General features: G+C 46.0%; 1 protein-coding gene across 1 annotated transcript; it reads right to left on the bottom strand.

The window, feature by feature from the left end:
- Positions 1-568: 568 nt before the first annotated feature.
- Positions 569-10,129, bottom strand: LOC122927076 (sodium/potassium-transporting ATPase subunit gamma-like). The gene is made up of 6 exons (XM_044278648.1): positions 10,004-10,129; positions 3,964-4,009; positions 2,484-2,516; positions 2,171-2,245; positions 1,298-1,341; positions 569-1,176 (listed from the first exon to the last, which is right to left on the bottom strand). The coding sequence occupies exons 1-6, from the start codon at positions 10,013-10,015 to the stop codon at positions 1,153-1,155; spliced, it is 234 nt and encodes a 77-aa protein (XP_044134583.1). The 5' UTR covers positions 10,016-10,129; the 3' UTR covers positions 569-1,152.
- Between the last annotated feature and the right edge of the window lie 14,723 nt (positions 10,130-24,852).

Raw genomic sequence — 24,852 nt, 5'->3', positions numbered from 1 at the left:
GTGATAAGGGCTGGCATCAGAACAAATGAGATCTCCTTATTCCCTTACAGGTTAACACGCTATTCCAATGTAAATGTAACAAATGATCAGCTGTGAATGTAATATGTGAATGAGGAGAACCTGTCATAGCCGAAAAAGAAACCAGTGTAAACCAGGTACATGAATCCAGCTTATTACATCCAGTCACACGGACTAAGCAATAAAAAAATTAAAAAAAACACGGGGTAACTGTTCCATGTCAAGTCTTATTGGTCAAGTAGCTCTTGGTTAGTCACATGATATGAAGTCGCTACCACTGTTTGAATAGTTTGTATCCCAACCTCTTTTGCAATAGGAGTAATTTTTCCACCAGAGGGCAGTGTCCTCATGTCTTACAATAGGAATAGGCACATTTATAAACTAAGAATTTACTGTAGTTCTCTCAACAAAAGGGTGACATTATCAGAAGCATTTTATTCACAAAATGGGAATCATCAATCAAGCCCTGTATATCCCCTAAAGTGTACCCCCCCCCCCCCCCCCAATAAAAAAAACACAAAAAAACACAAAAGCAGAAAGGTGATTCCAAGCAAAATAATGCTAAAGGCCACCAGATGGCACAGGTGGCTTTAGACATTTCTTTGAAACACTACCACTAATGACCACTAGGTGGCAAAACTTATATGTTTTTTGCAGTAGTACCATTGATGAGCCCCAGGTGCCACTGCACAATTTCATTTTTTTTTCTGTAGCAGTATGCAAAAGTGCAAAAGTTCTCACGCCTTCAGCAGTGTAAACATTTCTGCAAATATTTACTGTATATGTAGCTTATGAAATAGACCTCATGCCAAGAGTCAATATAAATACCCAGTACATCCAATATAATTACATAGAGTGTGTGTGTATATATATATATATATATATATAAAATTTATTATATTATAGTCCTGGGCATCACATTCCTTCCAAAACACTTAAAAGTGAGGGATCCAAGGAGCAAGTGATCCAAGTCCAGCACTGAGTGTGTCTTTAACTTTCTCTTGCCGCCTGCAGATAAGGACAATTTAGTGCCTAGTGGTGCTGTGAACATCTGTTAGAAGGTTCTCAGGTTTCAGTCAGTCCTCAAGACTTTATATTGTGTGTTTTATACTCCATTCACATCCAAAGCTGCATTCAGATTTCTGCCTGTAATGCAGGCTATTCCAAGAAGGAGAAGAAAAAAAAAAGGAAGGGGGGGGGGGGAGAGAGTGTTAAATAAAAGAGAAAGTAACATTTTATATGAAGTCCATGGATGATGGTGGGAGGGGGCATCACTTACTTTACATGGCTCCTTTTTCTTCTTTTTGCATAGGTTAAAATCAGCTGAAAAACAAACAGAAAATTAAGAGCATAGTATGTATGTGTGTATATGTGTAATGTACTGTATATATGCGTATATATAATGTACTGTATATATACTGTAAGGGGCTGCTCTCTCAAGCAGGGGGCGGCGGCGACAGATTCGTTTGGATTAAAGTCCAAATTGATGCTTTATTTTATGACACTCCGGCAATTTACAGGCAAACCCAGTTATAATTCACTAGGTACGGTGAAGTCCCAGCACCACAAAACAAAAGCCAAGCAAGATAAACTCCTGCCCGTCTGGGCTCTAACTAATACAGATTAGTTTCTAGCTCAGCTATTGAGTGCAGTTCACACACCTAGCCAGCAAGGACAGCCAGCTTCCTAGATTTCTTCCAGGCATAACTTTCCCATATTGACAGCCTGGGATGTGCTGTGCTTTATTTCCCCCAACGATCCCAGCTGGCTACCCCTGGGGATCCCTCACGCTAGAGGAAAACCTGCCCTGGAATGGAGGCGGACTGGGGAGGTCCCACTACCAAACCTACCTTCCAAGTCCAAATAAAATCCAGCCCTTGAACTTTTAACAAAACTGTGTCAGCAGCCTACACATTGCTGAAACCAAGCTTTTCTGGATTTTACTTAGCTCACCCAGTAGAGAAACCTGGGTGAGATATACACCCCTTCCAAGACTTTTCCATACACTTTACCACAATACTGTATGTGTATATATTTTCTGTACATATGTCTATGGATGTGTGTACTGTATATATATTTACTGTACATATGTCTATGGATGTGTGTACTGTAAATATATCTATATAGTTACCACATAGCTGATGCTACTTACTCAGCAGGACAATAACCCCAATGGTCAGCATGACACCAGCAAAGATCAGACCTCCCATCCGGAGCCTCATATAATCTGAGAAGAGAGCAGGACCCATCTATTACTCATGAAGGCAAATGCAGACCATTGACAACTTGGTTGTCAGACACAAATTATGAAGTGTATTCTGAGTCTGTGTATTCTGGCCAAGGCAAAATAGTAAGTAGATTCGCCCAGACCAGCTGCCCACCGGATACAGTGGGAGGAGGAACACTTTGGTGGTAGGTACCTGATGTTGTTGATAGAGTAGCTGTTTAATGGCAAAATGACTCACCATAGTGAAACCGATCTTGTTCTGCTGCACAACCTGTGGGGGTGGTAGTGAGTCAGAGAATTAGCCAGGCCATTGATTATACAGAACGTGAGCTTACAGTCATCCGTCATTTATCTACTGGACAATCCACCGCTTGATAAAGGGACCCTTCATAATAAGGCTCCATTCACACGTCCGCAACGTGTTTTGCGGATCCGCTAAACATAGACAGCGGCAATGTGTGTTCCACATTTTGCGGACCGCACATTAACGGCACTAATAGAATATGCCTATTCTTGTCCGCAGTTGCGGACAAGAATAAGACATGTTCTATTTTTTTCGGGAACGCAATTGCGGACCGGGAAGTGCGGGTCCGCAATTCCATGTCTGGGCAGAACATCTGGGAAGTGAATAGGTCCGCAATTCCGTTCCGTAAAATACCGAACGAAATTGCAGACGTGTGAATGGACCCTAAGGTGATCACCAATGGTCCCACAGCAATCAGCTGTGATCTGTAGGGAAACCTGTCAGTAAGGGCTCATGCACACGAACGTATGGCTTTTTCAGTGTTTTATGACCCTTTTTTTTACAGACCTGTTGTTCTGTTTTTTGTTTCCGTTTCCTTTCCGTTTTTCCATCTGCCATATACATTGAACAGTAATTAGATAGAAAAAATTGGGCAGGGCATAACATTTTCAATAGATGGTTCTGCAAAAACGGAACAGATACAGAAGACATACGGATGCATTTCCGTATGTGTTCCGTTTTTTTTTGCGGACCCATTGACTTGAATGGAGCCAAGCACCGTGATTGGCGGACAAGAATAGGACATGTTCTATCTTTTCACAGTACGGAAATACTGAAACGGAATGCACACGGAGACACTTGTTTTTTTTGCTGAACCATTGAAATAAATGGTTCAGTATATGTTCCGCATACTGAACTAAAAAAAAGGCCAGTATACTGAACGCAAAATACTGTCGTGTGCATGAGCCCTAAGTGTTTAGTTTCCCTGCAGCCCCTTCGCAGGAGACATGAAGCATTACACAGAGTCCATTCACATCAATGAGCTGTCTGTGTAATGCAGGACGGGACAGGTCCTCCAGTGATGCCCATTCTGGTCAAGAAATGAGGATCCTGTTTTAAAGCGGGTATCGCAATGAGACAACTTATCATCTATCCACAGGATAGGAGAGGTGTCCCATCCCAGGGACGTACAACAACTCCGATGGAGTGGCAGTGTGCATGCGTGGCTGTCACTTCATTCAAGCCATCAGCATGGACCCCAGCATTCGGAGACCCCCACCGCCCCGCCCCGCGCCGCCCCGCAGATCAGACACTTATTCCCTATCCTGTGGATAAGGAATACGTTTTTCTAAGGGGACAATCCCTTTCAAACTCAAATAGGAAAGAACAAAAAATCAGCTGTTCCACTGATGACTACTAGGTGGCGCTAAGCAAACTTTAAAATAGTAAAATGTGAAGATGGCCATTTTCCTACCTGCAAACAGAAATGCACTGAGAATCACCAGACAGCACCAGACACCCTGAAAAGAGGCAAAAAGGAGATATTAATGTATGTCATAATTATTAATACTCATAGATTGTACAGCTCAGGTATGAGACCTATGATGGATATTCGCAGCGGGGGAGGGGTTGGGATATTCTTTCACAGCTGATTGATAGCAGGCATCGGGACACTGTGGTAGCACAGGGACTTATATTACCCCTGTCCCTTCTTACATTTCATGCCGGCATAATCCTGACAACCGCCTCATCTCAAACTCTTGCGAAACCCTGAGATTACACAGCAGTCTAAGAACAGATCAGGTTTCTGGGCTGCATTTCTTTAGATCAGAGCTTCAATCTTCAGTTTCGTCAATGTTCTGGGGGGTACTGGTTCTGATTGAGGAGATGAAATCTTACAGGCAATGCCCCATGGGAAAATATGCAAATTAGCTCTCCTCCAGAACCAAAGCCTTCTCTTTAGTGCCACCTAGTGGTAGATACTCTGTAGTTCAACATCTCTTGCATTAAAGAGGTTTTCAGAGACTTTTCTATTGATGACATATACTCTGATCAGTCAGGGTTTGACATCTGGGACCCCCGTCAATCAGCTGTCTCAGAAGGCCCCGGCAGGGGTGCACCTAGCCTTTCTGCTGCAATAGGCAAAAACTAAAGGACGCCCCCCCATGCCAATTTCTTAACCTAACCCCTTTGACACAATGAAAGCGCCCATTGCCCATGGCTCTCCGCTGCCCCCCTGTTGCCCCTACCTGGTGCCGCCTGAGTCGATCGCCTTACCTGGCCGCATTGGTAGTGAAGCAGCCTTCTCTCTGCTCACCAAGCACAGCGCCGTACATTCTATAATGGCCATGCTTGGTATCGTAGTTCTGGCCCATTCACTTCACCTGGGCTGAGCTGATCCTCGGCCATGTGAGGTGGTGGGGCGACTGAGAGCGCTGGTGCCTTCTCAAACATCTGATCGGTGGAGGGCCTCATACAGATTGTCCCGTAGTGATAGCAACAGGCAGTCAAATATGGACGGATGAAGCACAGCTCTTGTGCTATGAAGCGTAACAAGAATATGCTCTAAATGAGTGACCTTGCATACAATTTAGGACTGTGAACTGAACAACTCATCCACAGAAAGCTGTAAGACGAGTGTTAAGGAACAAGGAATGAAATATGCTGAAGGCTGATGTCTTGGAGGTGACAACGTTGCATTTCTGATTGGGAAAGTTTCAGTAAGATCCACAATAACAAGGGTTCATAGAACAAGATCTCAAGAACTGGCCGGGGATAGAGACGTCTTGGTATCTGAGGACTGTCTGACAGCTGAATCATCATCCTCACTACCTGTCTGCACTTCATGTCTTCTACCACTAGAGGGAGCGAACTCCTTTCATGGACAATACATTGCAATTATAGCTTTATAGTTCACAGATTTACCTTCAGAATTAAAACCTTAAACTATTATTCCTATGTGGTGACAGGAAACATGACTGGCCAACAAGGGTCTAGAGACCAGTCTGTGTCACATCAATGAGAGGCAAGAGGAAGTGTCATTGTGCCGTTGTCCTATTGCCCCGAGCAGGGCCAGCTACAGTTTTACAAGGTCCGTTAAGAAACAGAGTCACATTGAGCCCCCTCACGGCTTAACTGTGTTCAACCATCCAGTATAATGGCAGCGGTGACTTTTCTATCGTGCTTTTTTGTACCAAGGAACATCAAAACTCCCACCCCACGTGAATGGACTCCAAAACAAAAAAGAGAAGCCGCTGTATGCCGCAAAGTGTCATATTTGTATCAACTTTTACTAAGAAGCTATTTTTGTGCCATTTTCATTTATCCTGAATTCGATGCTCATGAGTCATGACCAAAAATCACCTGTTTCTGTGTCATACTGTGTTTTATATTATGTGTTCAGTTTAGTTGTTTTTGTGCCTTTCTGGTTTTACTAACTTTACGGACAAACTGGACAAACAGGTATATACAGAGATCTCTCGACAGAACAGGAATCAGCCACCTTCGGCACTCCAGGTGTTCTGAAACTACAACTCCCAGAGGGCTCCAGTCACTACTATAGGAGTTAGAACATCTGAGCATGCTTGCAGGCTGGGAGTTGTAGTTTCATAGCAGCTGCTGTGCCGAAGGTTGCGACAGAACATCACTTAGGGCTGTTTCACAAGAGCAAGTCCATTGTGGGAATTAGAGATGAGCGAATCTATTCGGAGATTCGTTCCAAATCTCCAATTTTTTAGGCACAGAATCGAACCCGAATCTTTTCTGGTTCGATTTGGACAAATCTTGTAAAACGGCGCCCAGCGCATAAGGAATCGGTAGTCGGCACCAGGCAGAAGGTAATTGCAGTCAGTTGCGGCCAAGCAATAACCGCAGTTTGTGGCGGCAACAATAAAAGTAGATACAGTTACACCTGACGCTGTATCAGACCGATGGGACGGGCGAGGGGAAAAATTTAAAAAAAATCGTTCAAAATTGATGAAATGAGATAGATTTTTTTTTTTATGAAAAGCTCCTGTGTTTTAGAGGACTAGAGTGGGTTATATAACAATTCCCAGGGCAACTGGAGCAACTTTGGTTCAGAACGAATAGATTCAGACCCGAACTGAACTTTTTGAAAAATTTGACAAATCCGAAACTAACTGAATCTTGGAAGATTAGCTCATCTCTAGTCATCTTGCTCCGTGTGTGAGTGTGATCCTCCGCTCTGGACCTGTAGAAGCTCACGGCATTGTACTGATTTATAATGCTGTGTGCCTCTGCTTCACCTTACTTCTACAGAATCATACTGACATAGAGCTGTCAGTATGATTCTGCATCAGTAAAGGTCAAGCAGAGGCACACAGCATTATAAATCAGTATAACGTTGTCCGTTCCTGCAGGTCCAGAACAGGGGATCACTCTCACATGGAGCACGATTCCCGCAATGGACTCACTTATGGAGGCACCTCCAGAGTCATCATCGGGAGGGTCACTCCTCCAATGGCCTATGCTGGAGGTGCTGAGTCTACAGAGGAGAAACTTCCCAGGACAGAAGAGAGTAGAGCATTAGGCACCAGCATTCGCTCCACCTTGTCGGGTGCGGACTCCATAACGGTCCCCAGGGTCGTTGATTGTCCTCTACCCCAAGTGTTAATGTAAAAAGAAATTACAACAAGGGGCGCTCCCTTGTTGTAATTTCTTTTTGCATTGACACTTGGGGTAGAGGACAATCAACGAACAGGGCAGTGTTCTCCAAACAGAGTTGTGCTTATTCGGGCACAATTCTGAGAAGCAAATGGAAGAAGAGTCATCGCCCACCGGTGAAGAAGCAGCCCAGGTAAGCTCTAGTAATAAAACCTAACATGTTTCAAAGGCGTGCGGCCTTCTTTATCAGACACAGTCAGAACGATAGTTGCAGTTTTTATATGTTTTATTTTTTTTTTGTAATTGTCCAGTCCGTCACCAAACTGAAGACGGTGATAGGGCTGAATTCAGGAGGGCACCTGAACAGAGACATAGATAAATACATAGTCACAGATACCATTAAACCAGAACCATTCCTGATGAAGGATAGCGACTCTATCCGAAACGCGCTGGGGTTTAGTGGCATCAGTGACTACCCGTAGTCATAGTAGTGACGTCACTCCTGCTCTGTACGAGCGTGAACCACAAGATTGAACTAAAGGAGCCGAGCTGCCGGCCGGGGCGAGTCTCCAGGTTCAAGACACTCCTGACCTGTGCCTGCAAAAAAGCTCCAAACACATCCCAAAAGGACCTAGGACTTGGGAGAAAAACATCTAGAGTAAAGGTAACTCAGATTTGTGACATCCCACAGCTTAGTCCGTACGGAGGGTGTGAGGGGGGCTTATTCACATTGCAGCTAAAACTGACAGATAGAGCGCGGTATCAAGATTCTTTTATTTATTGTTTATTTTATGTGTCAGGCATCTTGCGGTCCTGCTACGATCCTCCAGCTTCACAGCGAGGAGGGTGAAGAGCGCTACTAGAATAAACACATAGTTGATACGGTTGAAAAAAGACATACGTCCATCAAGTTCAACCAGGGGAAAGGTGGGGACGTGAATTCCAGAAGGAAGTGAGACTCAGATGTCTACACGTTTTCATAAGCATTAATATTTTCTACTTTTAAGAATTTATCTAAACGTTTTTTGAAACTGTCCACTGTTCCTGCTGTGACCACGTCCTGAGGACGTCTATTCCACAGATTCACAGTTCTTACAGTAAAGAAGCTTTGACGCTTCTGGAGACTGAACTTTTTCTTCTTCTTCAGTCGGAGGCAGCGCCCCCTTGTCTTTTAAGGGGCATTTTACATGGAACAGCTTTTTGCCATATTTTTTGTATGGCCCATTTATATATTTGTACAGGTTAATCATGTCCCCCCTTAGACGTCTCTTCTCAAGACTAATTAAATGAAATTCTTTTAATCTTTCTTCATAACTCAGACCCTCCATTCCCCTTCTCAGTTTAGTCGCTCTCCTCTGTACTCTCTCCAGCTGCAGTGCATCCTCTCTATGTGCTGGAGCCCAGAACTAGACTGCGTATTGCAGATCAGGCCGCACCAGCGCTTTGCAAAGTGGTAATATTACATCCCTGTCCCGCGAGTCCATGCATGACAATACCCTGGTGGCCTTAGAAGCAGCTGTGTCATTATCCTGTACCCCAAGTGTCAGTGTCATTATCCTGTACCCCAAGTGTTATTGTCATTATCCTGTACCCCAAGTGTCAGCGTGTCATTATCCTGTACCCCAAGTGTCAGTGTCATCATCCTGTACCCCAAGTGTCAGTGTCATTATCCTGTACCCCAAGTGTCAGTGTCATTATCCTGTCCCTCAAGTGTCAGTGTCATTATCCTGTACCCCAAGTGTCAGTGTCATTATCCTGTACCCCAAGTGTCAGTGTCATTATCCTGTACCCCAAGTGTCAGTGGCATTATCCTGTACCCCAAGTGTCAGTGGCATTATCCTGTACCCCAAGTATCAGTGTCATTATCCTGTACCCCAAGTGTCAGCGTGTCATTATCCTGTACCCCAAGTGTCAGTGTCATTATCCTGTACCCCAAGTGTCAGTGTCATTATCCTGTACCCCAAGTATCAGTGTCATTATCCTGTACCCCAAGTGTCAGTGTCATTATCCTGTACCCCAAGTGTCAGTGTCATTATCCTGTACCCCAAGTGTCAGTGGCATTATCCTGTACCCCAAGTATCAGTGTCATTATCCTATACCCCAAGTGTCAGTGTCATTATCCTGTACCCCAAGTGTCAGTGTCATTATCCTGTCCCCCAAGTGTCATTATCCTGTACCCCAAGTGTCAGTGTCATTATCCTGTACCCCAAGTGTCAGTGTCATTATACTGTCCCTCAAGTGTCAGTGTCATTATCCTGTACCCCAAGTGTCAGTGGCATTATCCTGTACCCCAAGTATCAGTGTCATTATCCTATACCCCAAGTGTCAGTGTCATTATCCTGTACCCCAAGTGTCAGCGTGTCATTATCCTGTACCCCAAGTGTCAGTGTCATAATCCTGTCCCCCAAGTGTCAGTGTCATCATCCTGTACCCCAAGTGTCAGTGTCATTATTCTGTCCCTCAAGTGTCAATGTCATTATCCTGTACCCCAAGTGTCAGTGTCATTATCCTGTACCCCAAGTGTCAGTGTGGCATTATCCTGTACCCCAAGTGTCAGTGTCATTATCCTGTACCCCAAGTGTCAGTGTGTCATTATACTGTACCCCAAGTGTCAGTGTCATTATTCTTTCCTCAAGTGTCAGTGTCATTATCCTGTACCCCAAGTGTCAGTGTCATCATCCTGCACCCCAAGCGTCAGTGTCATTATCCCGTACCCCAAGTGTCAGTGTCATTATCCCGTACCCCAAGTGTCAGTGTCATTATCCTGTACCCCAAGTGTCAGTGTCATTATCCTGCACCCCAAGCGTCAGTGTCATTATCCTGCACCCCAAGTGTCAGCGTCATTATCCTGTACCCCAAGTGTCAGTGTCATTATCCTGTAATTCTCTTACCTGGCAGGCCATGGTGGAGACTTCTGCCGGTGACCGCACAGAATGAGCCTCTGAACAGTCTGTCCTTGGACCCTTTATAGATTTTCTCTGTTTTGACTCCAAACATCACACAAGATGGAACAAGACAGAACAGAGACCAGAGGAGCAAAACAAGCAGCGGAGTCACCAGTCGTATGGTCTGTATTAGATATGGAAAGCTTGGAGGGTCCTTACAGTCATACTGGAAAACTTAATAGCAATCAGTGGCGGATCCAGAGCCTGGTCTCGGGAGGGGCACTTCCAGATTATTTTCTGTCCGCCGCCACAAAACAATGGTGCTTATAGAACAGACTACACAGTGTAGCGGTATACTGTATATTGTGTGTCACAGTGTAGAGGTATACTGTATATTGTGTGTCACAGTGTAGAGGTATACTGTATATTGTGTGGCACAGTGTAGAGGTATACTGTATATTGTGTGGCACAGTGTAGAGGTATACTGTATATTGTGTGGCACAGTGTAGAGGTATACTGTATATTGTGTGTCACAGTGTAGAGGTATACTGTATATTGTGTGTCACAGTGTAGAGGTATACTGTATATTGTGGGGCACAGTGTAGAGGTATACTGTATATTGTGTGGCACAGTGTAGAGGTATACTGTATATTGTGTGGCACAGTGTAGCGGTATACTGTATATTATGTGGTACAGTGTAGAGGTATACTGTATATTGTGTGGCACAGTGTAGAGGTATACTGTATATTGTGTGGCACAGTGCAGAGGTATACTGTATATTGTGGGGCACAGTGTAGAGGTATACTGTATATTGTGTAGCACAGTGTAGAGGTATACTGTATATTGTGGGGCACAGTGTAGAGGTATACTGTATATTGTGGGGCACAGTGTAGAGGTATACTGTACATTGTGTGGCACAGTGTAGAGGTATACTGTATATTGTGTGGCACAGTGTAGAGGTATACTGTACATTGTGTGGCACAGTGTAGAGGTATACTGTACATTGTGTGGCACAGTGTAGCGGTATACTGTATATTGTGGGGCACAGTGTAGCGGTATACTGTATATTGTGTGGCACAGTGTAGAGGTATACTGTATATTGTGGGGCACAGTGTAGAGGTATACTGTATATTGTGGGGCACAGTGTAGAGGTATACTGTACATTGTGTGGCACAGTGTAGAGGTATACTGTATATTGTGTGGCACAGTGTAGAGGTATACTGTATATTGTGTGGCACAGTGTAGCGGTATACTGTATATTGTGTGTCACAGTGTAGAGGTATACTGTATATTGTGTGGCACAGTGTAGAGGTATACTGTATATTGTGTGGCACAGTGTAGAGGTATACTGTATATTGTGGGGCACAGTGTAGAGGTATACTGTATATTGTGGGGCACAGTGTAGAGGTATACTGTATATTGTGGGGCACAGTGTAGCGGTATACTGTATATTGTGGGGCACAGTGTAGCGGTATACTGTATATTGTGGGGCACAGTGTAGCGGTATACTGTATATTGTGGGGCACAGTGTAGAGGTGTACTGTATATTGTGTGGCACAGTGTAGCGGTATACTGTATATTGTGTGGCACAGTGTAGCGGTATACTGTATATTGTGTGGCACAGTGTAGAGGTATACTGTATATTGTGTGACACAGTGTAGCGGTATACTGTATATTTTGTGGCACAGTGTAGAGGTATACTGTATATTGTGTGGCACAGTGTAGCTGTATACTGTATATTGTGTGGCACAGTGTAGCTGTATACTGTATATTGTGGGGCACAGTGTAGCGGTATACTGTATATTGTGTGGCACAGTGTAGAGGTATACTGTACATTGTGTGGCACACTGTAGCCCTATACTGTATATTGTGTGGCACAGTGTAGAGGTATACTGTATATTGTGTGGCACAGTGTAGAGGTATACTGTATATTATGGGGCACAGTGTAGAGGTATACTGTTTATTGTGGGGCACAGTGTAGAGGTATACCGTATATTGTGGGGCACAGTGTAGAGGTATACTGTATATTGTGTGGCACAGTGTAGCGGTATACTGTATATTGTGTGGCACAGTGTAGAGGTATACTGGATATTGTGTGGCACAGTGTAGCGGTATACTGTATATTGTGTGGCACAGTGTAGCGGTATACTGTATATTGTGTGGCGCAGTGTAGAGGTATACCGTACATTGTGTGGCACAGCGTAGCGGTATACTGTATATTGTGTGGCACAGTGTAGAGGTATACTGTATATTGTGTGGCACAGTGTAGCGGTATACTGTATATTGTGTGGCACAGCGTAGAGGTATACTGTACATTGTGTGGCACAGCGTAGCGGTATACTGTATATTGTGTGGCACAGTGTAGAGGTATACTGTATATTGTGGGGCACAGTGTAGCGGTATACTGTATATTGTGTGGCACAGTGTAGCGGTATACCGTATATTGTGTGGCACAGTGTAGAGGTATACCGTATATTGTGTGGCACAGTGTAGCGGTATACCGTATATTGTGTGGCACAGTGTAGAGGTATACTGTATATTGTGTGGCACAGTGTAGAGGTATACTGTATATTGTGTGGCACAGTGTAGCGGTATACTGTACATTGTGGGGCACAGTGTAGAGGTATACTGTATATTGTGTGGCACAGTGTAGAGGTATACTGTATATTGTGGGGCACAGTGTAGAGGTATACTGTACATTGTGTGGCACAGTGTAGAGGTATACTGTATATTGTGTGGCACGTGTAGAGGTATACTGTATATTGTGGGGCACGGTGTAGAGGTATACTGTACATTGTGTGGCACGGTGTAGCGGTATACTGTATATTGTGGGGCACAGTGTAGAGGTATACTGTATATTGTGTGGCACAGTGTAGAGGTATACTGTATATTGTGTGGCACAGTGTAGCGGTATACTGTACATTGTGGGGCACAGTGTAGAGGTATACTGTATATTGTGTGGCACAGTGTAGAGGTATACTGTATATTGTGGGGCACAGTGTAGAGGTATACTGTACATTGTGTGGCACAGTGTAGAGGTATACTGTATATTGTGTGGCACAGTGTAGAGGTATACTGTATATTGTGTGGCACGGTGATAGCGGTATACTGTATATTGTGTGGCACGTGTAGAGGTATACTGTATATTGTGGGGCACGGTGTAGAGGTATACTGTATATTGTGGGGCACAGTGTAGGCTATATGTGTATAACAAACATATTTCACATGAAAACTTACAGTTACTTAGCTTGGCCCTTGGGGATCTCGGACGCCACTTCCACACTTTGGCCGGGGGCTCGGCGGAGCCGATATCGTGTTTTATCCTAATGATTAAGATTTCATCAAAGGATTGGAGAAGGGGCGGAGGGATAGCAGAGCAGGAAGAGGCTAGTGCTGCTACTAGGAGGTCATACCAAGGGGGAGTAATAAAGCCCACCATAATGCCCCCCCCCTCAATAGAAATAATTATCCTTTTGATGTGACAAAAAATACCCCCTTGTAATGCCCCCAGTTGAGCTAATGTTCCCATAGTGCCTCCATAATGTGCCAGTATAAAATACCCCTGTATAGTGCCCCCAGTAAATGCCCCCATAGTACTCCTCTCCCCCCTTTCCCATAGTACCCACCATAATGTATCCCAGTATAAAATGCTACCCTACAGAGCCCCCCATATAAAATACCCCTTCTTTGTGGCCTCAGTAGATGCCCCTGTAGTGCCCACCAATCATGTGCCAGTAACAAGAGCCTCCCCCAATGTGCCAGTAACAAGAGCCTCCCTCAATGTGCAAGTAATAAGAGCCCCTCCAATGTGCCAGTAACAATAGCCCCCCCATGTGCCAGTAACAAGAGCCCCTCCAATGTGCCAGTAACAATAGCTGACCCAATGTGCCAGTAACAAGAGCCCCCCCAATGTGCCAGTAACAATAGCGCCCCCCAATGTGCCAGTAACAAGATCCCCCCCAATGTGCCAGTAACAAGAGCCGCCCGAATGTGCCAGTAACAAGAGCCTCCCCCAATGTGCCAGTAACAAGAGCCTCCCCCAATGTGCCAGTAACAAGAGCCCCCCCAATGTGCCAGTAACAAGAGCCCCCCCAATGTGCCAGTAACAAGAGCCCCCAATGTGCCAGTAACAAGAGCCCCCCTAATGTGCCAGTAACAAGAGCCTCCCCCAATGTGCCAGTAACAAGAGCCCCCCCAATGTGCCAGTAACAAGAGCCCCCCCAATGTGCCAGTAACAAGAGCCCCCCCAATGTGCCAGTAACAAGAGCCCCCCTAATGTGCCAGTAACAAGAGCCCCCCTAATGTGCCAGTAAAACTATTGTATATATTTAAAAAATAAACACTTATACTTATACCATGTCAGCGATGCGATGCAGGCCTCTTCCGGCCTATGTCCCGCACTGTACGGCTCATGCGGTGCGATGACGTCATCGCGCCACCTGCATCGGCCTCTGATAGGCTGCCGGCCTAGTGCCGGCAGCCTATCAGAGGAACAGGGAAGGGACATGCCTCTCCTTCCCCTGCCACAGCATCCATCTGTATTGCTGTCCTGAGGACTGCGATACAGTTGACTATGGAGATGAGCGCTTCCACAATGGAGGCGCTGATCTCCCTGTGCCCCACCGCCGCCGCCCTCCACTTCTGAGCAGCTCGGGGGCGGCGGCCCTCACTTCTGTGCCCCGTTGCCCCCCCCCCCCCCCTGGATCCGCCAGTGATAGCAATCCAACATCAATCCTAAAATTTCTCCCTTCACCTGTGGGAATGCTCCCGTTAAGGCTTTTCCGGGCGGAGGATATACTATATCTCATAACTGAAATCCATCAGCAGAAGGTAGGCACCATTTATGACAGCCTGTACTCTGCCCGTGGTGTCACAGGATGCCATTAAATGAGCTGTACTATAATTGCTGGCTGTTTCCAGCTCTATGATCAGTATGTTCCTGCTATGAAACTGCATACCTAACTCCATCTGAAGGTGACCAATGACAATCCATATGTTCAATAACCACATGAAGCTTGTCTGTTCCAGATCCTCATTATAACTTCAATCAAGGGTCTGAGCAACCAAGATGGTTCAGACTGATACAAAGTATGAAGGACAATAAGACTATTGTATAGCTGGGCAGCGGAATAGCAGCAAAACGAGAAGAGACACAACCGGTTCAGCAACTTTTCTTTCTTCACTGCACAAGATTTAGAATAAACACAGTTGGTTGATACAATTTTGACATTAGGTTTGCGAATTTCTCTTTAGCAGGATGCAACAATCTTACAAACTGTACACTGGCACGAACGGTTCTTAAAGGGACAGAAATGTGCAATTACACTTACTGGTGATTTGGTTTCCCGGAAGTCTCCATGCCAGCACACCTGAGATCACCCACACTGATCGGACAGGAAAAACGCACACAGAGAGGCCTCTCTCTACTCTTCACCATCAGTGATTTACCAAGAACCTTTGAGGCAGGAGTTATGCAAAATTCTAATAATATTCATACCCAAAAGTGAGACATAGGCAAGAAAATATGGGTGCCGTCATGGAGACTTCCAGGAAACTCAATTACTGGTAAGTGTAATTGCACATTTTGACAGTCGTCTCCATAACATCACACCTGAGGTACACCAAAGATTTAAATTTAGGACCTAAACTGAAGGGATTGTCAATGCCTAGAGTAGACAGGCTGAGGAATCGAAATTCCCAACAACAGAAGACCCTTTAGTCATTGCCTAGATCATTGCCTAGAGGTCCCCAATATTTCTTACCTTCAGAGCTGAGAGATGGTCATCATGAGCCACAACACGAAACCATATAACTAGGATTGAGCGAACTCGTGTTTTTTTTTCAATATCGGCGTATAAAGTTGGGGTTTTCTAAGAACCATAACTTATGGTCCGTGGTAGCGGAATCCATAATAGAATTCTTAAATAACCCAAACCTTGTACGCTGAACTTGAAAACACAAGTTCGCTCATCCCTACATATAACCAGCAGAAATCAGCTGGAAACGGTTCCAAATAACATTGAATGAGTTCTGTGAGGGACCTGGCCCTGCTAGGCTTTCAACATCTGGACTATAGTGAGTGACAGCCACACACATGCTAGAAAAAAACTAGGATCACAGCAGCATGTCCGGTGTTTTATTGGAAGCCTTGAGTGCACACACAAGCAAAATACGACGTTTCGGTGAGTTACCAGCCATACACATGCTGTCACCCAGGTCACTCAGTCCAGCGGCCCCTCACTGTCCCCCATTAATTACTGATGGCCACAATCAGTCCAGTAGGTCCTCACTGTCCTTAATTACTGATGGTCCGAGATCCAGCAGGAAGCAGCCTCAAACGGCCTTCCCCCAAAAAAATAAAAATTTTATCAATTTTTTAATAAAATACTTGACTATGACTGCTCTGACCCCATACAAATACTGCCTAACTGGGCACTGCCAGTGTGGTCCTCCTTACCAGCTCACACCAGGCAGACGGAGATGGCAGGCCCAGCTGTTTGGGGTGCTGGAGCACAGGTAACACTAAGCAAGCCGCTCCACCTACGCCGGACGCTGTCTATCAACAGGTCTGTAAAGGGGGCAGCACTGCCAGGGGCAGACTGGGAACTTAAAGTGGCCCTGGAAAAAAACTAAATGTGGCCCCCTGGTGGGGTCAGCAATGCCATATACCACAGAGCAACACAATATATTGCCCCGAAAGCTGTGGCCATTAATAGATACCATTTTCTCTCCTCCTCCAGTTGTCTCTGTATGAGATATGGAGCAGGGGGCTTAGAAGGTGAGATGTGGGCCACAGCAGTTAAATACAGAGGGCATGTGTGGTCACTGGTGGGGTACATGAGTTTCTGATTCTCACAGCGTTAATTACCACTAAGGGCTCATTATGTACCTGGCCAGCGGTAGAGAGCTGGCTTGGGCTGGCCCATGGGCATCGGCCCACCGGGAAATTTCCCTGTAAGGTCTATGGCCAATCCGCCCCTGAGCGCAACGTGTAGCCAAGGCAGATGGCGGCAAGCACAGCAAACCAAACAAACCCCTACAGCACAGCGGACACTGTGTATAAGGAGAGAGACTTCTTTCCAACGTTCTCAGGCCCCTTTCACACGAGTGAATTTTCCGTGTGGGTGCGATGCATTAAGTGAACGCATAGCGGTTTTTTTTTCACGCGTCAGTTCAGCGTCGCGTGAGAATTGCAGCACGTTCTATATTCTGCGTTTCTCACGCAGCCCCTGACCCCAAAGAAGTGAATGGGTCTTCAGTGAAAAACGTATGCAATGCGTTTTTCACTGATGGTTGCCAGGAAATGTTGTTTGTAAACCTTCAGGTTTTTTTCATGCGCGTGAAAAACGCATTATAACGGATTGCTCCTGCGCAGAAAAAACTGAACAACTGGATGCAATCGCAGACAAAACTGACTGAAGTCAAAATGGTGCGAACTGAACGCATCCTGAGCCAATCCGTATAGTTTGTGTGAAAGAGGCCTTAGTAAGGTTTCAACCTCCTTGATGAACACAAGACATACCTCCCAACCGTCCCAGATCCGGGGGAACAGTCGTGGATTTTAGTGGCTGTCCCGGTACTGGGGCGGTATGTCCCGCTTTTTGGCAGATGTCCCTGTTTCCATAGGAAGCAGAGACAGCTGCCTCTAATGATGAAGCAGAGAGCCGTCCACGGGCTCTCTGCTTCATCATTCCTACCCCCTGCTGGCGCTCCACACTGCAGGTCTGGGTAGGGGGCATGGCAGGGGCCCGCCGGGAGCTCTGTGTATCCTGCTGCTGCTGGTGGCGGCCACCAGCAGCCCTGCCCGGCTCCCGGGCTCTAGTGCTCCGTGTCCCCGGACACTGGATGGATGTGTGTACACGGCTCTCCGGCAGCAGAGATGAGTCTTATGGTCCAGGCTTCGCAGATGACAGAGGACTTCTCTCCTGGACTCCTGGCAAGTGAAGTTACTGAAGATGCCCTGGCTGCAGCAGAGGGGGTGCCGGTACAATGGGGCAGAGTATGGCGCCCGCCCCATAAAAGTATGTACCACGCTTTAGGGACCCCCTGAAATATTCTGGGGTGTAAGAAATGTATATAAAGCATCCCTGTAAATTATAGTCCCTGATTAAATAATGCAACTGTTCAAGGACCTGAGTAAGACCCCCAAAATCCTGCTTGTGAAGGGGGCACTTTACTGGGTATATTACTGTGAGAGGGCACATATCTGGGTATATTACTGTGAGGGGGTATAAAGGGGGAATAATTACTATGTGGGGGCATTTAGGGGACTGGTTGGGATTAGGTATTTAGTTATGTTAAAGGCGTGGCCTAGTGAGGAAAAAAATTTGCCACTGCACAATTTGTCCCTCTTCTTTCTTTTCTAAAGGCGGATGCACCAGATACAACCCTCAATAAGGGCATAACCAAAATTCATAGGGCCCCATAGCATAAAATAAATAAATTAAAAAATAAATAAATAGGCCCCACCTATTTAAAACTGCAGCCCAAGTAACAATAATACGGTATATATAATAGCGGTATATATAATAGCACCGTATATGAAAAAACCACATTACAGCAAAAAGCCACCATATTGTTATTCCCCACAAATAGGTAGTATGTTCTTACACCTGATTGTGCCTCACCAACTTCTGAGCTCCATATCAAGGGCTACGGCTATAGTTACGCCCATGACACTTAACGTGAGACAACCATGGCTGTGGTCTGGCGTAATCCCACTGGTATAGGACAACTTCCCCTGTAACAAACCATCAGCAGGAGAGGGAGGACAACCCGAGTAGACTAAAAGGCTGATTCCAAGCATTTCCCAACAGGCTTGCATTAGATACGTCCTCCACAGATACCCTCAATCTCCCTCTCTGGTTCAGTATGTTCACACGGCTAAAATCTGCCACCGATTCAGCAGCGGAAAACGGGCCGAATCCACATTCAAGACTCACCAACAATAATACCAATAACTTTAACGTTAAAAACTCCAGGGTAAAATTGTGGAGGTTGAAGGTAGAAGTGACAGGTTACTGGAAGCAGATCTGATTGTGGGTTTCATAGAAGCCAATCGGGAAGTAGACAAATCTGCCACCAAAACCTGCCTGTTTACAGTTAGTAATCTGCTGCTGATCTGGTAGTGGTTTTCCTGCCGCTGACTTTGTAGTGTGAACTTAGCCTCAAAGTTGCTCTCCACATAACTTACCATACCAGACAGACTAGGCCGTGAGCCCGACTGCATATACAGTACCTCAGAGCAGGGGATACTTTCAAATTTGTTTGCTTGTTATGTTGTTTTATACTTTGTAGCCCCAGTATGGTAATGTATGGGAGTGATGGAGTTAACCAACTCTGGCAAGGTTCCTAGGGTAGCCACGATGTGTACAGTTAGCTCCACCCATAGCTTAGTCTAGTAGGAGATCTAGGACAGGGATGCCCAACCTGCGGCCCTCCAGCTGTTGCAAAACTACAACTCCCAGCATGCCCAGACAGCCTACAGCAGGGCATGGTGGGAGTTGTAGTTTTACAACAGCTGGAGGGCTGCAGGTTGAGTATCCCTGGTCTAGTGTTATCAGAGAAGAGAGGTGGAAAATTCCATGGGCCGGATTTATCATCTGTGCTACCTTTGTGGCGTGAAAAAGTCGCAAACTGAGTGTTTTTTTTTCAATACCACTTGAGCAAAATTTTTGCCTGGGGCGAAAAACAATAAGGCACTTGCTGACTTTAACGTCCCGTATTGTAAACAAATGCAAGTGGCAAAGCAACATGTACAAGTAAACATTTCTTTAATATTTATTATTACAATAAAGCAACATATAAGGACCAAACAGAACCAGGGAGGGCTAGTACACTGGCACTGGGACGGGTGAGATTGTGCCTGGGATAGATCCGATCCAGTTTAATCAACCAACCTACCAGAGTGGAAGGTTGGTTGATTAAACTGGATTGGGATCCATCCCAGGCACCATCTCGCCCGTCCCAGTGCCAGTGTACTACTAGCCCGCCCTAGTTCTGTTTGGACAGTTGGACTGGAGAAATGCACATTTCTCCAGTCCAACTGACTCCAAACAGAACCAGGGCCGCAGGGCGGGCTAGTACACTGGGACGGGTGAGATGGTGCCTGGGATGGATCCGATCTAGTTTAATCAACCAACCTACCAGTCCAAATACCAGAGAGGGTAACTGAGGTTTGTAATGCCTGAAAAAAGTGTGAGGGGAACTCCAGGTAGCTGCCCTACATATTTGGTCAATGGAGGCAGAGGCTCTCTCCGCCCAGGAGGTAGAGACAGCTCTGGCAGGGCCGGCGCTTCCATAGAGGCAAGGGGGCAATTGCCCCTGGGCCCCCAGCGCCGGCCCGCAACTACTATTCTATAATTCTACTCTGTGTAATAACCCCGCAGGAGTCCCGGGCGGTCCAGACTGGAGTAATGTAATTAAACTGTCTGGAGGGGCCACCCCGCCGGACACCGGCGGCCGCTCTACCTGCGCTGCCTGTCTCTTTAAGAGATTCGAGACGACTGGAGCGGCACGCACGGCACAGGCAGGCACGTCTCGTGTCTGGCTGACGTTGCCACAGGCTCCTCCCCCCAGAGCAGAGAACTTGAAGAAGGAGCAAGCGCCATTGGCAGCCGCCCACAGTCTGACTCTGCCAGGGAAGGCCCGCAGCCAGCCGCCCACAGAAGACAGGCAGGCAGCCAACCAAGTTCCACTTCCAACTAAGTACAGTCTACAGAGAGAACAGACCAGTTACTGTCTGGTAGGTTGGTTGGTTAAACTTATTGTTAATTAAACTGGATGGATCGGATCCATCCATTCCCAGTTTCCCAAATCCCACTCACTTAGTCCACCAGTGTACTAGCCCGCCCTGCTGCCCTGGTTCTGTTTGGAGTCAGTTGGACTGGAGAAATGTGCATTTGGGGGGGGGCCAGTTACTGGTAGGTTGGTTGATTAAACTAGATCGGATCCATCCCAGGCACCATCTCACCCGTCCCAGTGTACTAGCCCGCCCTGCGGCCCTGGTTCTGTTTGGAGTCAGTTGGACTGGAGAAATGTGCATTTCTCCAGTCCAACTGTCCAAACAGAACTAGGGCGGGCTAGTAGTACACTGGCACTGGGACGGGCGAGATGGTGCCTGGGATGGATCCCAATCCAGTTTAATCAACCAACCTTCCACTCTGGTAGGTTGGTTGATTAAACTGGATCGGGATCCATCCCAGTCTGGTAGGTTGGTTGATTAAACTGGATCGGATCTATCCCAGGCACAATCTCACCCGTCCCAGTGCCAGTGTACTAGCCCGCCCTGGTTCTGTTTGGTCCTTATATGTTGCTTTATTGTAATAATAAATATTAAAGAAATGTTTACTTGTACATGTTGCTTTGCCACTTGCATTTGTTTACAATACGGGACGTTAAAGTCAGCAAGTGCCTTATTGTTTTTCGCCCCAGGGCCCCATTTTCACCTAGAACCGGCCCTGAGCTCTGGTAGAGTGGGCCCCAAATTCTGAGGGTGGGGGGAGCCTCCTTAGAGGAATAGGCTAAAAGGATAGCCTGTCTTATCCATCTAGCTATAGTTTGTGAGGAAGCAGCCAACCCCTTCGTCCTGCCCTGAAAGGAAATAAGGAGCTTTTAAGGAAGCTCTCCAAGCTTGGGTGACTTCTAAGTACTGTAAAAGACACCTCCTCACATCTAAACAGTGAAATTCGGATTCTTTTTTATTTTTTGGAGAGGCGCAAAAGGAAGGCAAGATGACTTCCTGAGAGCGATGGAAGGAAGGGGACACTTTTGGAAGGAAGGAAGGGTCCGGTGAAATAATTACTCTATCGTCCAAAATATTCAAATATGGTCTTTCCATAGAGAAGGCAGAGATCTCACTAACTCTCCTGGCCGATGTAATAGCAATAAAAAGGCCAACTTCAATGTTAGGACTTTTATGGAGATCTGTTCAATAGGCTTAAAGGGATCTGACGTAAGGGCAGACAGGACAAGATTTAGATCCCAAGGAGGAATTTTAATTTTCTGTACTGGGCTAATTTAGAGACTGCTGTAATAAACCTCGTTATCCATGGATGGTCGGCTAGCCTGAACTCGAATAAAGCACTCAAAGCAGAGACCTGCACCTTTAGAGTACTGGGTCTAAGCTTTTTTTCTCCACCCTTCTTGTAGAAAATCTAAAATTAAAAGGTAAGTCAGGGGTTTCAAATACATTGACCGGTCTGTTTGCAAAGGCACAAAAGGCTTTCCAAACTCGTAAGTAGATCTTTGACGTGACTGTTTTACGGCTGACTAAAAGGGTATTAACTACTTCTTCTGAAAGCCCCTTAGTCCTCAAAATCTGCCTTTCAACATCCAAGCAGTCAAATGCAGGTTCTCCACTTCTGGATAAAGGAGGGGCCCCTCTGAAATTGTGAGACTGATCCTGACTCTTTCGATCCCACTGACCCTGTAGCAGAAGAGACTATATGAGCCCCCCCAACCGAAGGGGCTTGCATCCGAGGTGAGAAATAAGACCTCCTGTCTCTGCCACGGGACACCTCCCTGAAGATTTGACAGGTTGGTCCACCAATCTATGGAGGAGAGGGTATGAGGTGATAGATGGATAATCGAGTCTAGGGATAATGCCTCATTCACACGTCAGTGTTCGGTCAGTGATTTCCATCAGTGATTCGTGAGCCAAAACCAGGTCTGGCTCTAAACACAGAACAGGAGCAGATCTTTCCCTTATACGTTATGTCTGTGGAGGCTTCTCTTCTGGTTTTGGCTCACAAATCACTGATGGAAATCACTGACCAAACACTGAAGTGTGAACGAGGCCTAAGGGATCTTTGTCCCAGACTTCCAGAATTTGTAGCTGGAGAGGCCTGAAATGGAATTGCGGCCACTCTTCTCCTGGGATAGCCGCCGTCATGAGACCCAAGACTGACATGGCCTCCCTTACCCTTAGGGATACTGACTGTCGAATGGAAAGTCCCTGAACCTGGGATGATTAGGCGAGCCTTGTGAAGGGGAAGAGAACAAATCTGCTGCCTTGAGTCTAGGGTCACCCCTAAAAAGGTGCACAACTGACTCGGCACAAGATTGGACTTCTCTAGGTTCAGGTCCCAACCCAATCTGTCTAATGTCTCTCTGAACCATGAAATCTGCCCCATTAGCTATTCCAACGTCTGAGAGATAAGGAGGAAGTCGTCTAGGTATGGAATGACCACCAGATCCCTCTCTCTCAGGTGGGCCATAATTTCCACCACAATTTTAGAGAATACCCTGGGGGCTTGAGATAGTCTAGTCTAAAGCGAAGAGCCCGAAATTGTAAGTGAAGTATTCTGTCCTCCAACTGAACCGCTACTCTCGGGTATCTCTGATGATTGGGATGTATGGGGACATGGTAGTATGCATCCCTGAGATCTAGGGATGCCATGAAACACTCTGGAAACAGATTTAGTATCATAGACTTAATGGTTTACATATGAAATTTCTCGTACACTAGGTACTTGTTCAGCAATTTTAGGTTTATTATTGTACGGTAGGAGCCATTCGTTTTTTTTTGCTTTTTTTAATAAAAACCTTTTTTTCTTTCCTGAACTGGGACTTCTGACATAACATTTTTTGCTAGAAGGGAAGAGACTTCTGAAACCAAGGCAGTTTGCTTTTGGGGACGTCAGCGCCAACCACCAAAACCGGAAGTGACGTCAGACGCTGGCAGCCGAACATGTGGAACACAGCCACAGAGGTTCACCACTCCGGAGACCTGAAACAAGCCTCCCGACGGAGAAGGGACCAGAGCAGGGGGAAGAGACAGAGGTCCAGACTTCTGCAGCGGCTTCTTAAAGAAGACTTAGGCCTCTTTCAGATGGGCGTTGCGGGAAAATGTGCGAGTGTGTTGCGGGAACACCCGCAAATTTTCTGCGCCAGTGCAAAACGCATTACACTCGCGTGAGAAAAATTGTGCGCGTTTGGTACCCAAACCCGAACTTCTTCACAGAAGTACAGGCTTGGGATCGGTGTTCTGTAGATTGTATTATTTTCCCTTATAACCATGTTATAAGGGAAAATAATACATTCTGAATACAGAATGCATAGTACAATAGCGCTGGAGGGGTTAAAAATAAATAAAAAATAATTTAACTGACCTTAGTTCACTTTATCGCGAATACGGCATCTCCTTCTGTCTTCATCTTAGCTTTGTGTAGCAACAGGACCTGTGGTGACGTCACTCCGGTCATCACATGATCCATCACCATGGTAAAGGATCATGTGATGGATCATGTGATGACTGATGTCACCAAAGGTCCTTGTTGCTGCACACAGCTAAGATCAAGACAGAAAGAGATGCCGGCTGCGCGAGCAAGTGGATTAAGGGGAGTTAAATTATTTTTTATTATTTTTTAACCCCTCCAGCCCTATTGTACTATGCATTCTGTATTCAGAATGCTATTATTTTCCCTTATAACCATGTTATAAGGGAAAATAATAATGATCGGGTCTCCATCCTGATCGTCTCCTAGCAACCATGCGTGAAAATCGCACCGCATCCGCACTTGCTTCCGATTTTCACGCAACCCCATTCACTTCTATTGGGGCCTACATTGCGTGAAAAACGCACAAAGAGGAGCATTCTGCGATTTTTACACAACGCACAAGTGATGCGTGAAAATCACCGCTCATGTGAACAGCCCCATAGAAATGAATGGGTCCGGATTCAGTGCGGGTGCAATGCGTTCACTTCACGCATTGCACCAGCGTGGAATACTCACCCGTGTGAAAGAGACCTTACACCGCCGGGTAGGCCCTCCTCTTAAGTTACTCACAAGGGGTGCCCGCAGCTCTCCTTTGTGGTGTGGTGTGAATCCAAGACCTGTCCCTTAGGACAGGAA

This window comes from Bufo gargarizans, chromosome 2 (assembly GCF_014858855.1).
Source record: "Bufo gargarizans isolate SCDJY-AF-19 chromosome 2, ASM1485885v1, whole genome shotgun sequence".
Taxonomy (NCBI): domain Eukaryota; kingdom Metazoa; phylum Chordata; class Amphibia; order Anura; family Bufonidae; genus Bufo; species Bufo gargarizans.
The sequence above is the reverse complement of the archived record's forward strand: the minus strand, read 5'-3'. Positions and strand labels throughout refer to the sequence as shown.

Bases quoted from the DNA above. Each gene is read 5' to 3' on its own strand.
- LOC122927076 (XM_044278648.1), bottom strand. The intron at 2,246-2,483 runs GTGAGTCATTTT...CTCTCTTCTCAG, and splicing joins ACAAGATCGGTTTCACTATG to ATTATATGAGGCTCCGGATG. The intron at 1,177-1,297 runs GTAAGTGATGCC...TTCTTGGAATAG, and splicing joins AGAAAAAGGAGCCATGTAAA to CCTGCATTACAGGCAGAAAT.